At 39.1% G+C, this 20,825-nt stretch overlaps 2 protein-coding genes across 5 annotated transcripts in view; both read left to right on the top strand.

The window, feature by feature from the left end:
* LOC109082837 (glutamic acid-rich protein-like) overlaps nt 1-20,825 on the top strand; it is an 848,403-nt gene that overhangs the window by 753,236 nt on the left and 74,342 nt on the right. The window lies entirely within an intron of this gene.
* Nucleotides 88-20,350, top strand: LOC109085181 (alpha-tectorin-like). Its single transcript, XM_042749537.1, has 18 exons — nt 88-105; nt 243-437; nt 569-664; nt 786-915; nt 2,237-2,364; nt 2,562-2,828; nt 5,337-5,432; nt 10,488-10,617; nt 10,740-10,867; nt 11,821-12,087; nt 12,182-12,277; nt 12,435-12,564; nt 12,756-12,854; nt 16,827-17,011; nt 17,101-17,264; nt 17,583-17,825; nt 17,969-18,131; nt 19,773-20,350. The coding sequence occupies exons 1-18, from the start codon at nt 88-90 to the stop codon at nt 19,851-19,853; spliced, it is 2,616 nt and encodes an 871-aa protein (XP_042605471.1). The 3' UTR covers nt 19,854-20,350.

The following is a 20,825-nucleotide window of genomic DNA, read 5'->3' as shown; positions in this document are numbered from 1 at the left end:
TGAGGATATTTTTCTTATTATTACATGAATTAATGACATATTTTACTTCAGTAAATAGATTTTAATCATGTTTAAGTTTACAACTTGATGCTTTTCATCATCTTTGTAAAATGAATGATTCTTTTCAGTGGTAGAGCATAATTCTACAGCAATTTGATCTGGATTTTAGGTGAACAACAACGGTCACCTGACTTTTACTCAACCACTGTCTGCCTACGTTCCTTATCTGAACGCTGGAATAGACATCATTGCTCCTCTGTGGACCGACCTTAACAATTTCAACGGTGGAACTATCTCCTACAGAGAGGATACAAGTAGCGCTGTACTGGCACAAGTCACTCAAGCTGTTAACCAATATTTCCCTAACGTCCCTTTTAACCGCTACATCAGCCTTTGTGGCTACTTGGGAGAGTGTACCTTACTACAGTGGTGGAGGGGTAAGAACTAATCTCTGATTTTTGATGAATGCTCTCTGTGTGTTCTCGGTTCTAAAATTTGTCAATTTTATTATTTTATTTTTTTTGGATTTGTTTTTATTTATTTATTTTTTAATTGTTGTTTTTTGAAGGTGGTTACTTTCCAAGTGGTTTTAGTCTCCAATGGTGACCGCTCTTTCATCCTGATCAACTATGGTGACATTGCACAAACAGGTCAAGTTTGGCTGGTGAGTGGAGTGAAGATCCTTACACAGTTTACATATAGCAGAAATGAATGACAAGGAATTACTTATGCCCAATTCATTCCAGATTTTTTAGGTTTAACATGCTCTTTTTTTACCTTTACAGGCTGGTTATGACACAGTGGACTCTGTCAATTCTTTAACAATTCCACCAGCCAGTGCCCCAGAACTCTCATCCAGCAGTAATATCAATGTGAATGGTCGCTGGTCTTTCCGTGTTGATGGTTCACTAAACTGTAAGCCAAAGAGTTGCCTGTTTCTCTTCAACATAAAACTAAAAAAATTAACTTTTGTCTTTTAAGAACTTATGCTCCTTTGGAAAATCTAATCAGTTTATTGATGCTTCTACTTTAACTAGTGCCGGCTAATTTCCTGCCATTTGGGGATGGAGACGTGGTAAATCCCATTTCAGATGATGGAAGCTCTGGAGCCATTTACTTGCAGCAGCCTTTCAAATACTTTGGACGCACATACAATCAGATCTATGTAAGCATTGGACTATAACTTTTTGGTTGAGGATATTTTTTCTTATTATTACATGAATTAATGACATATTTTACTTCAGTAAATAGATTTTAATCATGTTTAAGTTTACAACTTGATGCTTTTCATCATCTTTGTAAAATGAATGATTCTTTTCAGTGGTAGAGCATAATTCTACAGCAATTTGATCTGGATTTTAGGTGAAACAACAACGGTCACCTGACTTTTACTCAAGCACTGTCTGCCTACGTTCCTTATCCGAACTCTGGATTAGACATCATTGCTCCTCTGTGGACCGACCTTAACAATGGCCATGGTGGAACTATCTCCTACAGAGAGGATACAAGTAGCGCTGTACTGGCACAAGTCACTCAAGCTGTTAACAATATTTCCCTAACGTCCCTTTTACCGCTACATCAGCCTTTGTGGCTACCTGGGACAGTGTGCCGTACATCACTGGTGGAGGGGGGTAAGAACTAATCTCTGATTTTTGTGGAATGCTCTCTGTGTGTTTTTGGTTCTAAAATGTGTCAATTTTATTATTTTATTTTTTTTTTTGGATTCTTTCATCCTGATCAACTTTTTAAATTGTTGTTTTTTGAAGGAGGTTACTTTCCAAGTTGTTTTAGTCTCCAATGGTGACCGCTCTTTCATCCTGATCAACTATGGTGACATTGCACAAACAGGTCAAGTTTGGCTGGTGAGTGGAGTGAAGATCCTTACACAGTTTACATATAGCAGAAATGAATGACAAGGAATTACTTATGCCCAATTCATTCCAGATTTTTAGGTTTTACATTCTCTTTTTTACCTTTACAGGCTGGTTATAACACAGTGGACTCTGTCAATTCTTTCACAATTCCAGCAGCCAGTGCCCCAGAACTCTCATACAGCAGTAATATCAATGTGAATGGTCGCTGGTCTTTCCGTGTTGATGGTTCACTAAACTGTAAGCCAAAGATTTGCCTGTTTGTCTGCAACATAAAACTAAAAAAAAATTTAACTTTTGTCTTTTAAGAACTTATGCTCCTTTGGAAAATCTAATCAATTTATTGATGCTTCTACTTTTACTAGTGCCGGCTAATTTCCTGCCATTTGGGGATGGAGACGTGGTAAATCCCATTTCAGATGATGGAAGCTCTGGAGCCATTTACTTGCAGCAGCCTTTCAAATACTTTGGACGCACATACAATCAGATCTATGTAAGCGTTGGGACTATAACTTTTTGGTTGAGGATATTTTTCGTATTATTACATGAATTAATGACATATTTTACTTCAGTAAATAGATTTTAATCATGTTTAAGTTTACAACTTGATGCTTTTCATCATCTTTGTAAAATGAATGATTCTTTTCAGTGGTAGAGCATAATTCTACAGCAATTTGATCTGGATTTTAGGTGAACAACAACGGTCACCTGACTTTTACTCAACCACTGTCTGCCTACGTTCCTTATCTGAACGCTGGAATAGACATCATTGCTCCTCTGTGGACCGACCTTAACAATTTCAACGGTGGAACTATCTCCTACAGAGAGGATACAAGTAGCGCTGTACTGGCACAAGTCACTCAAGCTGTTAACCAATATTTCCCTAACGTCCCTTTTACCGCTACATCAGCCTTTGTGGCTACCTGGGACAGTGTGCCGTACATCACTGGTGGAGGGGTAAGAACTAATCTCTGATTTTTGTGGGAATGCTCTCTGTGTGTTTTTTGGTTCTAAAATGTGTCAATTTTATTATTTATTTTTTTTGGATTTGTTTTTATTTATTTATTTTTTAATTGTTTTTTTTTTGAAGGTGGTTACTTTCCAAGTGGTTTTAGTCTCCAATGGTGACCGCTCTTTCATCCTGATCAACTATGGTGACATTGCACAAACAGGTCAAGTTTGGCTGGTGAGTGGAGTGAAGATCCATACACAATTTACAAATAGCAGAAATGAATGACAAGAAATTACTTATGCCCAATTCATTCCAGATTTTTAGGTTTAACATGCTTCTTTTTTACCTTTACAGGCTGGTTATAACACAGTGGACTCTGTCAATTCTTTCACAATTCCAGCAGCCAGTACCCCAGAACTCTCATCCAGCAGTAATATCAATGTGAATGGTCGCTGGTCTTTCCGTGTTGATGGTTCACTAAACTGTAAGCCAAAGAGTTGCCTGTTTCTCTTCAACATAAAACTTAAAAAAATTAACTTTTGTCTTTTAAGAACTTATGCTCCTTTGGAAAATCTAATCAGTTTATTGATGCTTCTACTTTAACTAGTGCCGCTAATTTCATGCCATTTGGGGATGGAGACGTGGTAAATCCCCTTCAGATGATGGAAGCTCTGAAGCCATTTACTTGCAGCAGCCTTTCAAATACTTTGGACGCACCTACAAATCAGATCTACGTAAGCGTTGGACTATAACTTTTTGGTTGAGATTATTACTCTTATTATTACATGAATTAATGACATATTTTTACTTCAGTAAATAGATTTTAATCATGTTTAAGTTTACAACTTGATGCTTTTCATCATCTTTGTAAAATGAATGATTCTTTTCCGTGGTTTAGAGCATAATTCTACAGCAATTTGATCTGGATTTTAGGTGAACAACAACGGTCACACTGACTTTTACTCAACTCAACCACTGTCTGCCTACGTTCCTTATCTGAACGCTGGAATAGACATCATTGCTCCTCTGTGGACCGACCTTAACAATGGCCATGGTGGAACTATCTCCTACAGAGAGGATACAAGTAGCGCTGTACTGGCACAAGTCACTCAAGCTGTTAACCAATATTTCCCTAACGTCCCTTTTACCGCCTACATCAGCCTTTGTGGCTACCTGGGACAGTGTGCCGTACATCACTGGTGGAGGGGTAAGAACTAATCTCTGATTTTTGTGGAATGCTCTCTGTGTGTTTTTGGTTCTAAAATGTGTCAATTTTATTATTTTATTTTTTTGGATTTGTTTTTATTTATTTATTTTTTAATTGTTTTTTTTTGAAGGTGGTTACTTTCCAAGTGGTTTTAGCCTCCAATGGTGACCGCTCTTTCATCCTGATCAACTATGGTGACATTGCACAAACAGGTCAAGTTTGGCTGGTGAGTGGAGTGAAGATCCATACACAATTTACAAATAGCAGAAATGAATGACAAGAAATTACTTATGCCCAATTCATTCCAGATTTTTAGGTTTAACATTCTCTTTTTTTACTTTTACAGGCTGGTTATAACACAGTGGACTCTGTCAATTCTTTCACAATTCCAGCAGCCAGTGCCCCAGAACTCTCATCCAGCAGTAATATCAATGTGAATGGTCGCTGGTCTTTCCGTGTTGATGGTTCACTAAACTGTAAGCCAAAGATTTGCCTGTTTGTCTGCAACATAAAACTAAAAAAAAAATAACTTTTGTCTTTTAAGAACTTATGTTCCTTTGGAAAATCTAATCAATTTATTGATGCTTTTACTTTTACTAGTACCTGCTAATTTCCTGCCGTTTGGGGATGGAGACGTGGTAAATCCCATTTCAGATGATGGAAGCTCTGGAGCCATTTACCTGCAGCAGCCTTTCAAATACTTTGGACGCACATACAATCAGATCTACGTAAGCATTGGACTATAACTTTTTGGTTGAGGATATTTTTCTTATTATTACATGAATTAATGACATATTTTACTTCAGTAAATAGATTTTAATCATGTTTAAGTTTACAACTTTTTTTATGCTTTTCAACTTGATGCTTAGTAAAAATGTAATGATTCTTTTCAGTGGTAGAGCATAATTCTACAGCAATTTGATCTGAATTTTAGGTGAACAACAACGGTCACCTGACTTTTTACTCAACCACTGTCTGCCTACGTTCCTTATCTGAACGCTGGAATAGACATCATTGCACCTCTGTGGACCGACCTTTTCAATTTCAACGGTGGAACTATCTCCTACAGAGAGGATACAAGTAGCGCTGTACTGGCACAAAGTCACTCAAGCTGTTAACCAATATTTCCCTAACGTGCCTTTTTACCGCTACATCAGCCTTTGTGGCTACCTGGGACAGTGTGCCGTACATCAATGGTGGAGGGGTAAGAACTAATGTTTGATTTTTTTTAATGCTCTCTGCGCTTTTTCAGTTGTAAAATTTGTCAAACTTTTTTTTTTTTTTTGGAATTGTTGCTTTTTTGAAGGTGGTTACTTTCCAAGTGGTTTTAGTCTCCAATGGTGAACGCTCTTTCATCCTGATCAACTATGGTGATATTGCAGAAACAGGACAGTCTTGGCTGGTGAGTGGTGTGAAAATTCATACACAATTTACAATTAGCAGAAAAGAATAAGAAGGACTTACTTATGCCCTAATTCATACCTTAATTATAAGCAAGAGATGGTTTTTACTTACATTTTACATTTACATTTAATCATTTAGCAGACGCTTTTATCCAAAGCGACTTACAAATGAGAACAGTAGAAACAATCAGAGCAACGAGAGAACAACAACGGTATACAAGTGCTATGACAAGTCTCAGTTAGTCTAGTACAGAAACAACATAGCCAGGTTTTTTTTTTTTTTTTTTTTTTTAAAATGATAGACAAGAAAAAGAAAAAGGTAAGTACTAGTATTAGTTGGTTAAGTGCAGGCAAAAAGAGATGAGTCTTTAGATGTTTTTTGAAAATGAGTAAAGACTCAGCTGTTCGAATTGAGATCGGGAGGTCATTCCACCAGCTGGGAGCAGTCCAGGAAAAAAGTCCGTGGAGAGAGTGATTTTGAACCTCTTTGGGATGGCACTACAAGGCGTCCGTTCACTTGCAGAGCGCAAACTTCTGGAGGGTGCATAAGATTGAACTAGTGATTTTAGGTAAGTTGGCGCCGTGCCAGTGGTCGTTTTGTAGGCAAGCATCAGTACCTTGAATTTGATGCGAGCGGCTACTGGTAGCCAGTGTAACCTGATGAGGAGAGGAGTAACATGAGCTGTTTTTGGCTCATTGAAGACAACCCTCGCTGCTGCATTCTGGATCAGTTGTAGAGGCTTGATAGTACATGCAGGAATGCCCGCCAGGAGAGCATTGCAATAGTCCAGTCTGGAGAGAACAAGAGCTTGGACAAGAAGTTGGGTGGCTTGCTCTGACAGGAAGGGTCTAATCTCCCTAATGTTGTATAAGGCAAATCTGCAGGACCGGGTCGTTGTAGCAATATGGTCGGTGAAGCTTAACTGATGATCCATCACAACTCCTTAGTTTCTGGCTGTCCTGGAAGGAGCTATGGTTGATGAACCCAGCTGTATAGAGAAGCTATGATGAAACGATGGGTTAGCTGGAACCACCAGCAGTTCAGTCTTAGTAAGGTTGAGCTGAAGGTGATGGTCATTCATCCAGCTAGAAATGTCACTCAGACAGGCTGAAATGCGCGCAACTACCGTCGGGTCATCTGGTTGGAATGAGAAGTAGATTTGAGTGTCATCAGCGTAGCAGTGATAGGAAAAGCCATGCTTCTTAATGAACAGATCCTAATGACGTCATGTAGATGGAAAAAATAAGCCTTCAAAACACATACCAATGATGAAACCCACTATAAATTTATAGTGACTTAGAAACTTCACCCCTCCAAGACACCATGAAGGATCTAATCAGAAAGGTAGGAGTTAAGCCACTGGAGTGCGGTTCCAGAGATGCCAATCTTTCTGAGGGTGGACAGGAAAATCTGGTGATTAAGGGTTCGTTGTCAAAAGCAGCAGACAGGTCCAGCAAAATGAGTACTGAGGATTTTGAAGCTGCTCTTGCCAGTTTGCAGGCTTCAGTAACCGCGAGAGCAGGGCAGTCTCAGTTGAGTGGCCACTTTTGAAGCCCCAGATTGGTTGCTGTCCAGGAGGTTGTTCTGAACAAGAAACATAGAGAGCTGGTTGAACACAGCTCGTTCAAGTGTCTTTGCAATGAATGGAAGAAGGGATACCGGTCTGTAGTTTTCTAGAAGTGCTGGATTTTATAGATGGTTTCTTCAGCAGTGGGCTTACCCGAGCCTGCTTAAATGCTGAGGGAAATGTTCCAGAGAGTGAAGAGAGGAGTTGATAATGTGAGTAAGTGAAGGTATGACTGAAGAAGAAATCGCTTGAAGGAGGTGAGTGGGGGCGATCGGATCCAGTGGGCAAGTAGTAGGGAGATGACTGGACAGGATAAGTTTGGAAACGTCCGTCTCTGAGAGTGGAGAGAAGGAGGAGAAAGAGTAAGCATTAGTCGTTGTGAAGTTATCCTCAGTCTGCGGTGTGGAGAATTGGTCACTGATGGTTCTTGTCTTATTTGAGAAGAAAACTGCAAAGTCGTCAGCTGTAAGAGTCGATGGAGGAGGAGGAGGAGGTGGATTAAGAAGAGAAGAGAAGGTTTTGAAGAGTGTCCGAGCGTCACAACAGTTGTTAATCTTGGCGTGGTAATATGATGTTTTAGCAGTGAAGACGTTTGCAGAGAAGGAAGAGAGGAGAGACTGATACACACTGAGGTCGGTAGTGTTTCTTGATTTATGCCATTTCCTCTCTGCAGCCCTGAGTTTAGAGCGATGTTCACGGAGTACATCGGACAGCCAGGGGCAGATGGGGTGGTGCGTGCTGGTCTAGACGACAGTGGGCAAAAGTTGTCCAAGCAAGAGTTTAGAGTGGAACAAAAAGTGTCCGTAGCACTGTTCGTGTCCAGAGCTGAAAAACTGCGAGAGTGAAGAAGTGAGGATGAAACCACAGAGGATAGGCGAGATGGAGAGAGTGAGCGTAGGTTCCGTCGAAAGGTGACCCGCGTTGGAGCGTGTCCCACTTCAGGAGTAAGTGCTAGGTTAGCAGTAATGAGGAAGTGGTCTGAGGTGTGCAGTGGAGTAACTAAAGTGTTGTCCACTGAGCAACAGCGCGTGTAGATGAGGTCCAGTTGGTTGCCTGATTTGTGAGTCGCTGTAGCAGACACTAGCTTGAGATCAAATGAGGCGAGCAGAGTGTTGAAGTCAGCAGCCTGGGGTTTATCTAGGTGGATGTTGAAGTCACCAAGCAGTACCAGAGGAGTACCATCTTCAGGACTAGTTTGATAGCAGCACGTCCAACTCCTCCAAGAAGTTTCCCAATTGACCTGGGGGACGATAAATGACCACAAAGTGGACTTTAACAGGGTGGGTTACAGTAACAGCATGTGATTCAAATGAACCGTTACCTGTAGGTGGTGGTTGAAGATCAAATTTCCAATCTTTCGATATAAGGAGACCAGTACCTCCACCCCTCCCAGTCGTACGAGGGGTGTGGGAACAAGTGAAATTAGTGGAGAAGGCTGCGGGAGTGGCAGTGTCCTCAGGTTTGATCCAAGTCTCAGTCAGTGGCATGAGGCTGAGACCGGAATGAGTAGCAATAGAAGAAATGAAGTCTGCTTTGTTAACAGCGGACTGGCAGTTCCAGAGACCAACTGGAATAGAGAGCGTTGTAGTAGAGGTCAGAGGGACAGGCCTTAGATTTGTCGGGCAGGCCTTCCTTCGACGTACATAGCGTGCTCTCTGAGTGAGTGACCAAAATAAGTATTTGAGGATGAGCTGTACAAAAATTGAAGGGGAGAAAAGCAATACTCAAGTGCCCTGTCGGTGTCCTTGCTCGGGGGAGTCGCGCAGGTAGAGTCGATGGTCTTTACACTCGTCGGTCTTCACACGAGGAGGCTTCACAGGACGAGGGCTGCCGCGGTGACACCTACCACTGATATATTTGCCTGATTACCTGTGATTGAAGTCAGCTAGTCACGCCTCCCGATTTAGCAGACCGAAACTGTCCAGTCCCGCGATAGGCAAATGCAAAACCAAACGCCACTTCACACGTATTTACAAGGGTAAGACACACAGTAATTAAAGCAAAGTTTCCCGAGCACGATGATCAAGCAGTAGTCTAATGAGGAAAACGAAAACGAGGCAAAAAAACACTTACAAACTGCTGTCCTTATCTGTCGCTCGACTGTTTCTTCTGACAAGCGCTTACAAAACAGCTCTTAAGTAGTGCTTACCGGCTTACTGGCTATAGTCACGGCCTCCCTATTTTAGCAGACCGAAACTGTCCAGTCCCGCGCGATAGGCAAACGCAAAAACAAAACGCCACTTCACACGTATTTACCAGGGTAAGAACACACAGTAATTAAAGCAAAGTTTGGTTATAACACAGTGGACTCTGTCAATTCTTTCACAATTCCAGCAGCCAGTGCCCCAGAACTCTCATACAGCAGTAATATCAATGTGAATGGTCGCTGGTCTTTCCGTGTTGATGGTTCACTAAACTGTAAGCCAAAGATTTTCCTGTTTGTCTGCAACATAAAACTAAAAAATTTAACTTTTGTCTTTTAAGAACATATGTTCCTTTGGAAAATCTAATCAGTTTATTGATGCTTCTACTTTTACTAGTGCCGGCTAATTTCCTGCCATTTGGGGATGGAGACGTGGTAAATCCCATTTCAGATGATGGAAGCTCTGAAGCCATTTACTTGCAGCAGCCTTTCAAATACTTTGGACGCACATACAATCAGATCTATGTAAGCATTGGACTATAACTTTTTGGTTGAGGATATTTTTCTTATTATTACATGAATTAATGACATATTTTATTCCAGTAAATAGATTTTAATCATTTTTAAGTTTACAACTTGATGCTTTTCATCGTCTTTGTAAAATGAATGATTCTTTTCAGTGGTAGAGCATAATTCTACAGCAATTTGATCTGAATTTTAGGTGAACAACAACGGTCACCTGACTTTTACTCAACCACTGTCTGCCTACGTTCCTTATCTGAACGCTGGAATAGACATCATTGCTCCTCTGTGGACCGACCTTTTCAATGTCAACGGTGGAACTATCTCCTACAGAGAGGATACAAGTAGCGGTGTACTGGCACAAGTCACTCAAGCTGTTAACCAATATTTCCCTAACGTGCCTTTTACCGCTACATCAGCCTTTGTGGCTACCTGGGACAGTGTGCCGTACATCACTGGTGGAGGGGTAAGAACTAATGTTTGATTTTTTTTTAATGCTCTCTGCGCTTTTTCAGTTGTAAAATTTGTCAAACTTTTTTTTTTTTGGAATTGTTGCTTTTTTGAAGGTGGTTACTTTCCAAGTGGTTTTAGTCTCCAATGGTGAACGCTCTTTCATCCTGATCAACTATGGTGATATTGCAGAAACAGGACAAGTTGGCTGGTGAGTGGAGTGAAAAATTCATACACAATTTACAATTAGCAGAAAAGAATAAGAAGGACTTACTTATGCCCCAATTCATACCTTAATTATAAGCAAGAGATGGATTTACTGGACATAGAATTTGATTGAGGTTTTAACATGCTCTTTTCTTCTTTTACAGTCTGGTTATGACACAGTGGACTCTGTCAATTCTTTCACAATTCCGGCAGCCAGTGCCCCAGAACTCTCATACAGCAGTAATATCAATGTGAATGGTCGCTGGTCTTTCCGTGTTGATGGTTCACTAAACTGTAAGCCAAAGATTTGCCTGTTTGTCTGCAACATAAAACTAAAAAATTTAACTTTTGTCTTTTAAGAACATATGTTCCTTTGGAAAATCTAATCAGTTTATTGATGCTTCTACTTTTACTAGTGCCGGCTAATTTCCTGCCGTTTGGGGATGGAGACGTGGTAAATCCCATTTCAGATGATGGAAGCTCTGAAGCCATTTACTTGCAGCAGCCTTTCAAATACTTTGGACGCGCATACAATCAGATCTATGTAAGCGTTGTACTATTTCTGTTTGGTTGAAGATAGTATTTTCTTTTTTATTACATCAGTCATTTTATTGCGGGCAGTTGTGGCATAATGGTTAGAAACTTTGTTTTTATTTGCTTTTAATTGAAAGTCAAAAAATAAGTATGCTCTTAATTTAATGGTAACACTAGCAAGATATGTAATATGGAAAAGCAGGAACTTAATGAAACAGAAGAAAAATTCACTTCCAATAAGCCAATGTACAAATAGAATCTGATTGATGAAGTGAAAGCTTTATATGATTATTTTAATATGAATGGCAAAATTGAAATGTTTGAGCAATGTATTTTGAAAAGTAATTATTATATTGTCAAAACATGGACTGGTTTTGAAGTCTTACTGCTAGAAGACTTTTAAAAGTTGTTGTTGTCATTCTGTGCACATATTGTAAAGTAATGTTTTAATAAATATAAAATAAAAAAAGAGAGTCAGACTTGTAACCCAAAGGTCGCAAGTTCGACTCTCGATACTAGCAGGGATTGTAGGTGGGAGGAGTGAATGACAAGCACTCTCTTGCACCCTCAATACCACGACTGATGTGAGATCCTTGAGCAAGGCACCGAACCCCCAACTGCTCCCTGGGTGCTGCAGCAAAAATGGCTGCCCTCTGCTCTGTGTGTTTTCACGGTGTGTGTTCACTACTCACTGCTGTGTGTTTCCACTTGAATGGGTGAAATGTAGAGCACAAATTCCGAGTATGGGTCACCATACTTGGCCACACATCATGTCCTTTCCTTTTCCATCACTTACTTATCATTGTCATTATTTTTCTTCAGTTTTCTGATTTTCAGTTTTCTTGTGTTTAGTTTTTTCTCATGTTCAAGTGTACAACTTAATGGTTTTAAACCTGTTTGCAAACTGAATAATACTTTTGAGAGGTAGAAGATAATTTCACAGCAATTTCATCTGAATTTTAGGTGAACAACAACGGTCACCTGACTTTTACTCTACCACTGTCTGCCTACATTCCTTATCTGAACTCTGGATTAGACATCATTGCTCCTCTGTGGACCGACCTTAACAATGGCCATGGTGGAACTATCTCCTACAGAGAGGATACAAGTAGCGCTGTACTGGCACAAGTCACTCAAGCTGTTAACCAATATTTCCCTAACGTGCCTTTTACTGCTACATCAGCCTTTGTGGCTACCTGGGACAGTGTGCCATACTACAGTGGTGAAGGGGTAAGACCTAATCTTTGATATTTGATGAATGCTATATGTGTGCTTTCTGTTCTGAAATTTTTGTTGTTGAAATGTTTTTTGTTGTTGTCTGAAGGTGGTCACTTTCCAAGTGGTTTTAGTCTCAAATTATGACCACTCTTTCATCCTGAACAACTATGGTGACATTGCACAAACAGGTCAAGTTTGGCTGGTGAGTGGAATAAAGATCTTTACACCGTTTACATATAGTAGAAATGAATGACAAGGAATTATTAATGCCCAGTTCATTCCATAATTGTATGCAAGAGATGGTTTTATTTGTAATAGGATGTAACTGAGGTTTTAAATACTTCTCTTTACTGTTACAGGCTGGTTATGACACAGTGGACTCTGTCAATTCTTTCACAATTCCAGCAGCCAGTGCCCCAGAACTCTCATACAGCAGTAATATCAATGTGAATGGTCGCTGGTCTTTCCGTGTTGATGGTTCAGCAAACTGTAAGCTTTAAACTGTTTTCTCTGTTTTAGCATATTGCTTTCATTGTGTAAATACAATGGCTACAGTCTTTAGCCATTTTGATGTACTAGTATACTTTAACACATATGGTTAGGTCAAGATCAAAATCAATGCATGCTTTCATGTTTTTTTGGGGGTTTTTTTTTTGCAAATGTCTTCTTTTCTGTTTTAGCTTGTGACACTTGCACTGAACATGAGGCTTGTCAGGAGAGAAGTGGTGTCTTAGGCTGCGTTTGCCTGGATGGACAAAGACCAAATCTTGAATTCTTTGGTAAGCGCTTTCACACCTGTTGTGCATTCATATTGTATATACATCTAAAAAGCTTTCATACGCTTACATTAAACTTTCAGAGTCTACACAGCTATGTGCTCTTGTCTCATTCTCTCAAAACTGTGAATCCATTAATGGGAAAAATATTACGTCATGTTGTGCGATTAATATGGACTGTTCAAAGCGTTAAGAATAATTAACATGGTTAATGAATCTAGCTCTGAAAAGCACCCCTCTTCCAACCGAGAAGGGTCAATATGTACTCTGTGCTCAACTGCACTCATCAGACCCACTTTTAGGACACCAACACATGTCATTCTCTGTCTGACTGTGGACTGACTTATTCTTGACGCAAAGATTAAACCACAAAGGTGTTAGTGTAGGTACAGTGATTAAAAAATAATAAACAAAACCAGTAGTTTGATAACTGCGATTTTCTTCTTAAATGTGTAAAATGATGGTTTTGATACAGAAGTCTTCAATCTAGAGACCAAATGTCTTGCTTAGTTTAGCTCCGACCCTAATCAAACTGTCACGTGTAGAGAAATACATAGGAGAAAAACGAATAGAGCAACTACACTTTACCAGAAACGATACGAGACAGAGAAACTGAGAAGGGAGGGAGAGGGCTTTGGAGAAGGACCTAGGGTCTGTGAAGAGCAGGAAACCGTGGAAAATAATGGGTGGAGAGACCAGTGTGGCAATGACAGAGGGAGGAGCCAGGAGCAGGAAGAGCCAGAAGGGGACCCACCCTGCATTCCATTCGGAAGGGCTCATCCCTATGCCCTAATCCCTTCAAAGGGTTTACCCTCCGGAGTGAGAGCTTTGAAGGGTGTAGGGAACCAAACAACTGTTTCTTGAAATGCCCATTATCACATGCCCACACGAAGGCGGCGTCATCATGCAAAGAATCTGCGCAAAAGATCATGGGAGTCCGAAGTGTCCACCAGTTGTACCCTTCGAAATCCTTCACACCGAAGGGCCCTTTAAAATGGCCAGTTTTGAGCACTTCGGTTGGAACGACCATTCAATATGGCGGCCATGATTGTTTTCACTCCGAAGAGGCCTTCAGAGGGTGACATATCCTGTTTGAAATGGACCGCCAGAGTACAGCCAGAAAGAACGCCCACTGTGGTGTTGAGGGAGGGAGGAACCTCCTAAGGACTCTCCACCAGGAGGCATGCCTTGGACCACTCAATGAGGCTGGTGTAGTAAAAAAAAAAAAAAAAAACGCAGAGAGAGCAGTCAAGATATTTCGTAAGGCACACCAGATCTAAAAAGTTTGAGTGTAGTCCACCAGTTAATGGTCCTTCTTTTCAAGGCAGAGCAGTTGGAGGCTGGCAGGTCCATAGGTGTGGCAGAGAAAACCAAAAAAATAAATCTGATTTGGAGGTCCAGTAGTCTGCCACGTATAGTATAACACAAACAATTCAGAATGCAGGCAGAAAGTCATTTAAATAATAGAGAAAGAGAAATACTAAGGGGAAAAATTAACAGGTCAATTACACTTTACCATAAATGATACCGGAATCAAGGAAAACTGAGATCTTAAATACACCAACAGGGTAATCAACAAGAACATAAATAGGTGTCAACTAATTTAGAACCACTTAACCAGTAGACCAATGAGCACCACTATGCACTGTAGCATAACCCTGACAAAAACACACCTGGTTTCAAAATAGCAAGCGTGTTGAATCAGGTTGGAAATAAATTTTTTACAGGACAATGGTGTCTCTAGGAAGAGGATTGAAGGCTTTTGCTTTAAAATGTAATGTTGAATGGCTATAATTACTCATATTATTCTTAGAAATTTTATTTAATTAATTAATTAATTAATCATATTGGTATCAACATGTCAAATATAACATGTCAAAGATATAGTCATAATATTATTTGTTCAAAATATTTTGTTAAAACAATATTACAAATTAACTAATCACACAGAAACACAGTTTTATTCAGTTAACAGCTCTATGTATAGAAGAAGATCATAGATATTTAACTTTTGATCATTGTGTAATAAGAATGTTAAAAAAAATGAAAAGATAAATAGCACACACACTGACACTGAACAAACACTGAGTTACAAATGTTAAATGCAAAAAAATGTTACATGCATCTCTGGTCTCTTCCTATATATCAAGAAAGTGCAAAACTCAAATATTCATAATCAAATAGTTGTAGGTCACTGGTTTTCAAAGTGTTTGGCAAGGAGCTGCGCAGAGTGGTAAAAGAAAGAAATTAATGATCAATCAGTGAATTATAGTAGAAACAAAAGCTTTGCAGTATGATTTTAATCAAGGTAAAGAGATTACAGTGACATACAGGTGTCGTACAATAGCCACGCGAGAGACTGTTGTTATTAATTTGCAAATTCAAGATTATAAAACCTGACAAAGCTATGCAGAGAGGACCAATCTGTCATCATACAAAGGTCTTGCAAAGAAGCATATTTAGCAAGGAATGAACCAATCACTATTATACAAACAAAAAATATAAAACATTTATTTGTAAATGCAGGCATTTTTAGTGTTTAAAAGTATTATCTTTATTTCTCCAGCACCAAAAGCAGAACCGATAATGTCCAAGCTTATTGATACTACAGTCTTTCATAAGTTAGCCCCATGGCCAGTTTAATATCGGGTTTCGATATCCATCCCTAGCCTTAAATGCAATCAACTGTAAGAAAGAAAGAAAATAAATAAACAAATCTCTCAAGATCTCACCAGAGGATGATCAAACATTTCCAAAAACACCATTAACATCCTCAGTTATTACACACTAGTTTGCCTTAATTTCTATCATACATGTAGAAAAGTTCTCATTGTGAATTAGTAGAGGTTTAGCTCTAGTAAATGTTTTAGCATTGTTATTTTGTTGCTTTAACAATGTTTTATTGAAAATAATAGTTAGTTTGAAGTCACCATAATGGTGATTAGTTTCCTTTATTTGGGCTTTACACCAGGGGTGCCCAAACCTGCTCCTGGAGGGCCACTGTCCTGAAAAGTTGATCTCCAACCCTAATTAAACACACCTTCACAGACAAGGATGTTGGAGCTAAACTCTGCAAGGAGAAGGATTAGACACCCCTGCTCTACACCCTTCACTTTTGTTAAATGCGATATGCAATAGTGCAATGTAACAAGGTGAACAATAATTGTCTCTTAAATGTGCAACAAGATATTTGTCCAAAAAATTCCACTAGTTTATTAGTTCCACTAATAGTACGACATACTTGTACAAGCCTTAACAATTGTGAACAAATTCAATATAAACTACAGCAAAAATAAAACAGAAAATAGTATATATAAAAATACAGACTTTATCAAAGCCACAGAGAAAAAACTAAACATTGCACTGAAAAATGCAAATATTTAAATGCAAACACTTAATCTTCCAGCCTGGGAGGAAGTCATTTTGCACAATAACAATGATTTGGGACAAAAATTATGTAATTTAAAGTTAAACTATGTGAGTGGTGCTCTGTGGCATGGCCAGGTTTTGAACAGCCACCTGAATTATAAATGGAATAATATGGGGTCTATCCTGACTAAGGTTTTATCTTAACATTCATTGTTTAATTCAATGAATTTGTACAGAAGCACTGTTTTTATTGGCTGCAGAGGTTGTGCTTTAAATGAGACTTTTCTGAAAGAGTTTCAGCGTGCTCTCTGTTAGCACATTAGTATACAGCATGCCATTAGCATGCTATAACACTCTCAGAGAAGATGTGTCTTCACATGTCGTAAGGTATTGAGAAAATAATATTCCCAATATTTTAATCAGATCTCAGAGCTGATAGCCCCATGGGCAGCACTTCGATGTATAGCATGGTTCAAGTGATGTCCAAATTCAAGTCCCAGCCACCACCCCATTGTCCTATAAAATATAAAAGCAAAAATGCCATAAAGTGCATATAATTATATTTAATAAAAAATAATTATATTTTTAAAATCTTTTTCTGCTCAGATGCTGTGGAGTCCTGTGCCAGTAGCACTGGCTCCATTTCTCTGTCCCGCTGCCAGCTCTTTGAATCTGGTTTTTCTACTGAGACCCTTCACCTAAATGACCCAAGCTGCAGAGGGACCCTTGAGGATGGCAGACTTTTGTTTAATTTTGACAATGAAGACCACATATGTGGTACCACTCTGACGGTAATTATTCTTCCATTTCACTACAGCTGTATTTATATGTACGATTAGTAAGTTGACCTGTAGCTTGAGATTTGTTCATGTCCTCATAGAGCAACAGGACTCACTTCATCTACCAAAATGCCATTCTGTCAAACTTGAGAAGCAATGATCAGAGCATCATTTCAAGAGCAAGATGGATGAATATTACATTTTCTTGTGCATATCCCCTGATCCAGACACTATCTATGCCCATGGGTATCCGAGCTGAAGGCGGGTAAGGCCACTCAGTACCTACTGAAGTGTGTTGTATTTAGACTGTGAATAGTATTCTAATTGAAATGATTGAGACAAAGCATTACTGCGATTTTGGTAAATCTTTCATGTTTTTAACCATTTGGAATGACAACGTTCAAGTTCCAATAGTTAACATATCTGTCCTTTAGAACATGTTAAGTGGTAAGTGAAAGGTTGGTAGAATGAGTTTACTAAGTTACTAAGGCATGTGCCATGAGCTGTCAACATAAGCTATCAACTTTCACATTACCAATTATGTATGTCATGGTTGCTGATATTTTTACATTTTTGCCCCCAGTGTGATAAGTCAGGAGGTTCCTGGCCAGGGCAGATACGAGATCCACATGGTTCCCTACCATGATGCACAGTTTACTAGCCCATATGAAGGAGAGGTGGAAATACAAGTGAACCAGCAGATATATGTGGCTGTTGAGGTGTTAGGAGTGGATGAAAGTCAAATCGCAACAGTTCTGGACAACTGCTGGGCAACACCTGTTAATGATATTGACCATGATATTCGTTGGAGTCTAATCATTAGAGAGTGAGTGACTTGATGTTTTCGTGTTTAATTGACTAAATTTGTCATAATTCAGAAAGTGAGTACAGGAAAACTGTTGTACCATATGCTTGATCATGTCATGCAATAATTTGCCCTCTATTGCCTTCCTTTCTAAAACTTCCTAGATGCCCCAATCCTGAAGATGGAACAGTGGAGGTTCTTCAGAATGGTAATGGTACAACAAGCCATTTCTCCTTCAGGATGTTCACCTTCTCAGGAAACTCTGACCGCATCTTCCTGCACTGTCAAGTTCATCTCTGCCTTGTAAATAATGGAAGATGTGCACAGGTATGTTTGGACAGTAAAATTTGAGAGGTCCACTCATTGCTTTGACAGTAGCCTTCAAGTAAATAATTAACTTTTTATGACAGGTCTTTCTAAAGAAAACACATTCAATAGCATTTCCATTGTAGAAACCATGTATTTAAAGGGGTCATATGATGGGATTTAAAGTTTTCCTTTCTCTTTGGAGTATTACAAGCGGTTCATGAATAGATAAGATCTGTAAAGTTGCAAAGACTAATGTCTCAAACCCAAAGAGATATACTTTATAAAAGTTAAGACTTTTCCACGCCCTCCTAAAACACCTCGTTTAAACACGGCCCCATGTCTAGCTCATGATGTGGGAAGATTTGCATAACACCACCCATGCAGAGAAAGAAGGCGTAACTCTGATTCTCGCTGTTGCCGCCAGCACCATGTCGTGGAGACGCTGTTTCGTTGTGAAAGCAAAAATGCTTTGTTTGGCCTTCCAAAAGAAGACACAACTAGAAATCAGTGGTTAAGTTGTATTTACAACACTGTTCCAGAACAGTTCAACCCAAATATTTAGATCCTGGGATCCTGTGAGAGAAGACTACAATGCCGGCGCTTCTGACTCACAGTCTGTAAGTACGTTTACATATGTAAAGGATTTGCCACTGATGATTCAAAGGCAAGTTCTGAGCAGTGTACAGCAGCGGTTCTCAATTTCAGTCCTCGCGTCCCCCTGCTCTGCACATTTTGTATGTTTCTCTTATGGCTTCAGAAGTTTGTTCTATTCGAACGTTAGTGCCCTGCGAAGTGGACATCACAGGATATTCCGCCATGATTCCAGTTCGAAGCGAATGTACATGTTCCATTTAAAATGCATTGAAGTGTGTGAGACGTGAATTTAAATTGTATTTATTTACAGAGGTATATGATGTCACACTTGTCCGTGTGTGAAGACGTTGCGCAGCGCAAATCCGTGAATGAATGTTCCGAAATGAGGTAAACTTCAAAAGATTTCTCCTGCTCGGGGGAGAAATGTTCATGCACGGAGCTCACTTTTAACGAGCTGATTATCTGAATCAGATGTGTTAACAAAGAGAGACATAAAAAATATGCAGAGCTGGGGGGCGCGAGGACTGGAATTGAGAACCGATGGTGTAGAGTAGAGCATGTTGTTTGTCATTTCTCCGATCACAAATGCCGACATGGTATTATGTTTACGCAGCGCAATGCAACGCAGCGCAATGCAACGCAGCGCGTTAAAAGAGTATAAGTCATTATAATACGTAATTATGTCCCCACTGGATGCAATAAATGGCTCGTTTGTAATGGGTTTTATTGTCTTTGTCTTGTCTCACCGGTGTTCTGACCGGGACACGCATCACAGTATGACAAAGGCCGTAACATTTCTGTCACATGCTTGAGACATTCGGCCAATCACAATGCACTGGATAGTTGGCCGATGAGCTTTGCAAAAAACGATGCGTTTCAGAAAGGCGGGGCATAGAGGGGAAACAATAATGTACAGTATGTGGAAAATAATGTGTATTAATTATAATTTCTGCTTAATCCGCATAAACACATTTCATTACACCAAATACACAAAATAATGTTCTTTTTAGCAACATCATATGACCCCTTTAATGATAAATGTTTTTTCTTGTCTGTCATCTTCAGTCATGCGAGGTTGGATATAGACGTAGAAGGCGCAGATCTTTGGACTTCCAACACTCTGCAGCGGTCACCATGGGTCTTTAAGAAAGCTCAGTAACCCTGATGAGTGAAACCCTGCATTTCTTTCAAAATACTTTGTGTGAATGATAAAGAAATTTAAATGTTTTGAAAGCACTTCGTTGTATTTAAACATATACATGTAAAACAATGATATTGAAGAAATTAAAATAAAAAATATCACTTATGAATAAGGAATTTGGAAAAACTACTAAATCTAACCCAGGCAGTACAAATTAATTCATTTATTGTCTATGCATTAATTCAAATTAATGAATGCAGAGAAAAATAGAAATCTCCGTAATCTTTATACATTTGTTGTTTTAATGTTATAGAGGAAGTGTTTTCAAAACAGTATATACAAAACTAAATTCTTCTACTCTCTTGGATTGATATAACTAAAATTGACCATAAATGGAATATAATGTCTACACTGTCTGTCTTTCTCTTTGTTCAAGGTGTTATATTGAGAAACAATATAGCAAACTATACTTGAATAAACCTGCTTAGCAATGAAGAAAATATATTTTGTGTTGTTTTTTCTTCTTCTTGTGTTTAGAGTAAATTACATATTTAATGATTGCTACAAACAGAGCATGTAGTATTGCAGAGAATGCATTATCTCAGAGGTAATGCATCTATACCTAAACTGTAACACCGGTAGTTTAGATAAGAACATTAGTCTTATTTACTGTGCTAGTCTGGTGTGTGTCCCCCAAAAGCATAATTAGCCAACCATGGTTGCAAATGCTGGTGTTAACAACATATTTCAATGATTATTGTTTCCTGAATCCAGTGACTGTTATTGTTTCCCCAACTTAACCACTTAAAGTGGGGATTCAAGACATGGCTAAACATAACATAACATATAACATAACATGCAATATCACACATGTAGCGATGTAGCATGGCTGATACAGTCATATTGCATGGTTACAAGTGTGAAATTGCATTTATACAACAGTTCAATGGCACAAATATGTAAATAAAAAAGAGACA

This window comes from Cyprinus carpio, chromosome B22 (assembly GCF_018340385.1).
Source record: "Cyprinus carpio isolate SPL01 chromosome B22, ASM1834038v1, whole genome shotgun sequence".
Classification (NCBI taxonomy): Eukaryota; Metazoa; Chordata; class Actinopteri; order Cypriniformes; family Cyprinidae; genus Cyprinus; species Cyprinus carpio.
The sequence above is the reverse complement of the archived record's forward strand: the minus strand, read 5'-3'. Positions and strand labels throughout refer to the sequence as shown.

Bases quoted from the DNA above. Each gene is read 5' to 3' on its own strand.
- LOC109085181 (XM_042749537.1), top strand. The intron at 12,855-16,826 runs GTAAGCGCTTTC...TTTTCTGCTCAG, and splicing joins ACCAAATCTTGAATTCTTTG to ATGCTGTGGAGTCCTGTGCC. The intron at 18,132-19,772 runs GTATGTTTGGAC...TGTCATCTTCAG, and splicing joins ATAATGGAAGATGTGCACAG to TCATGCGAGGTTGGATATAG.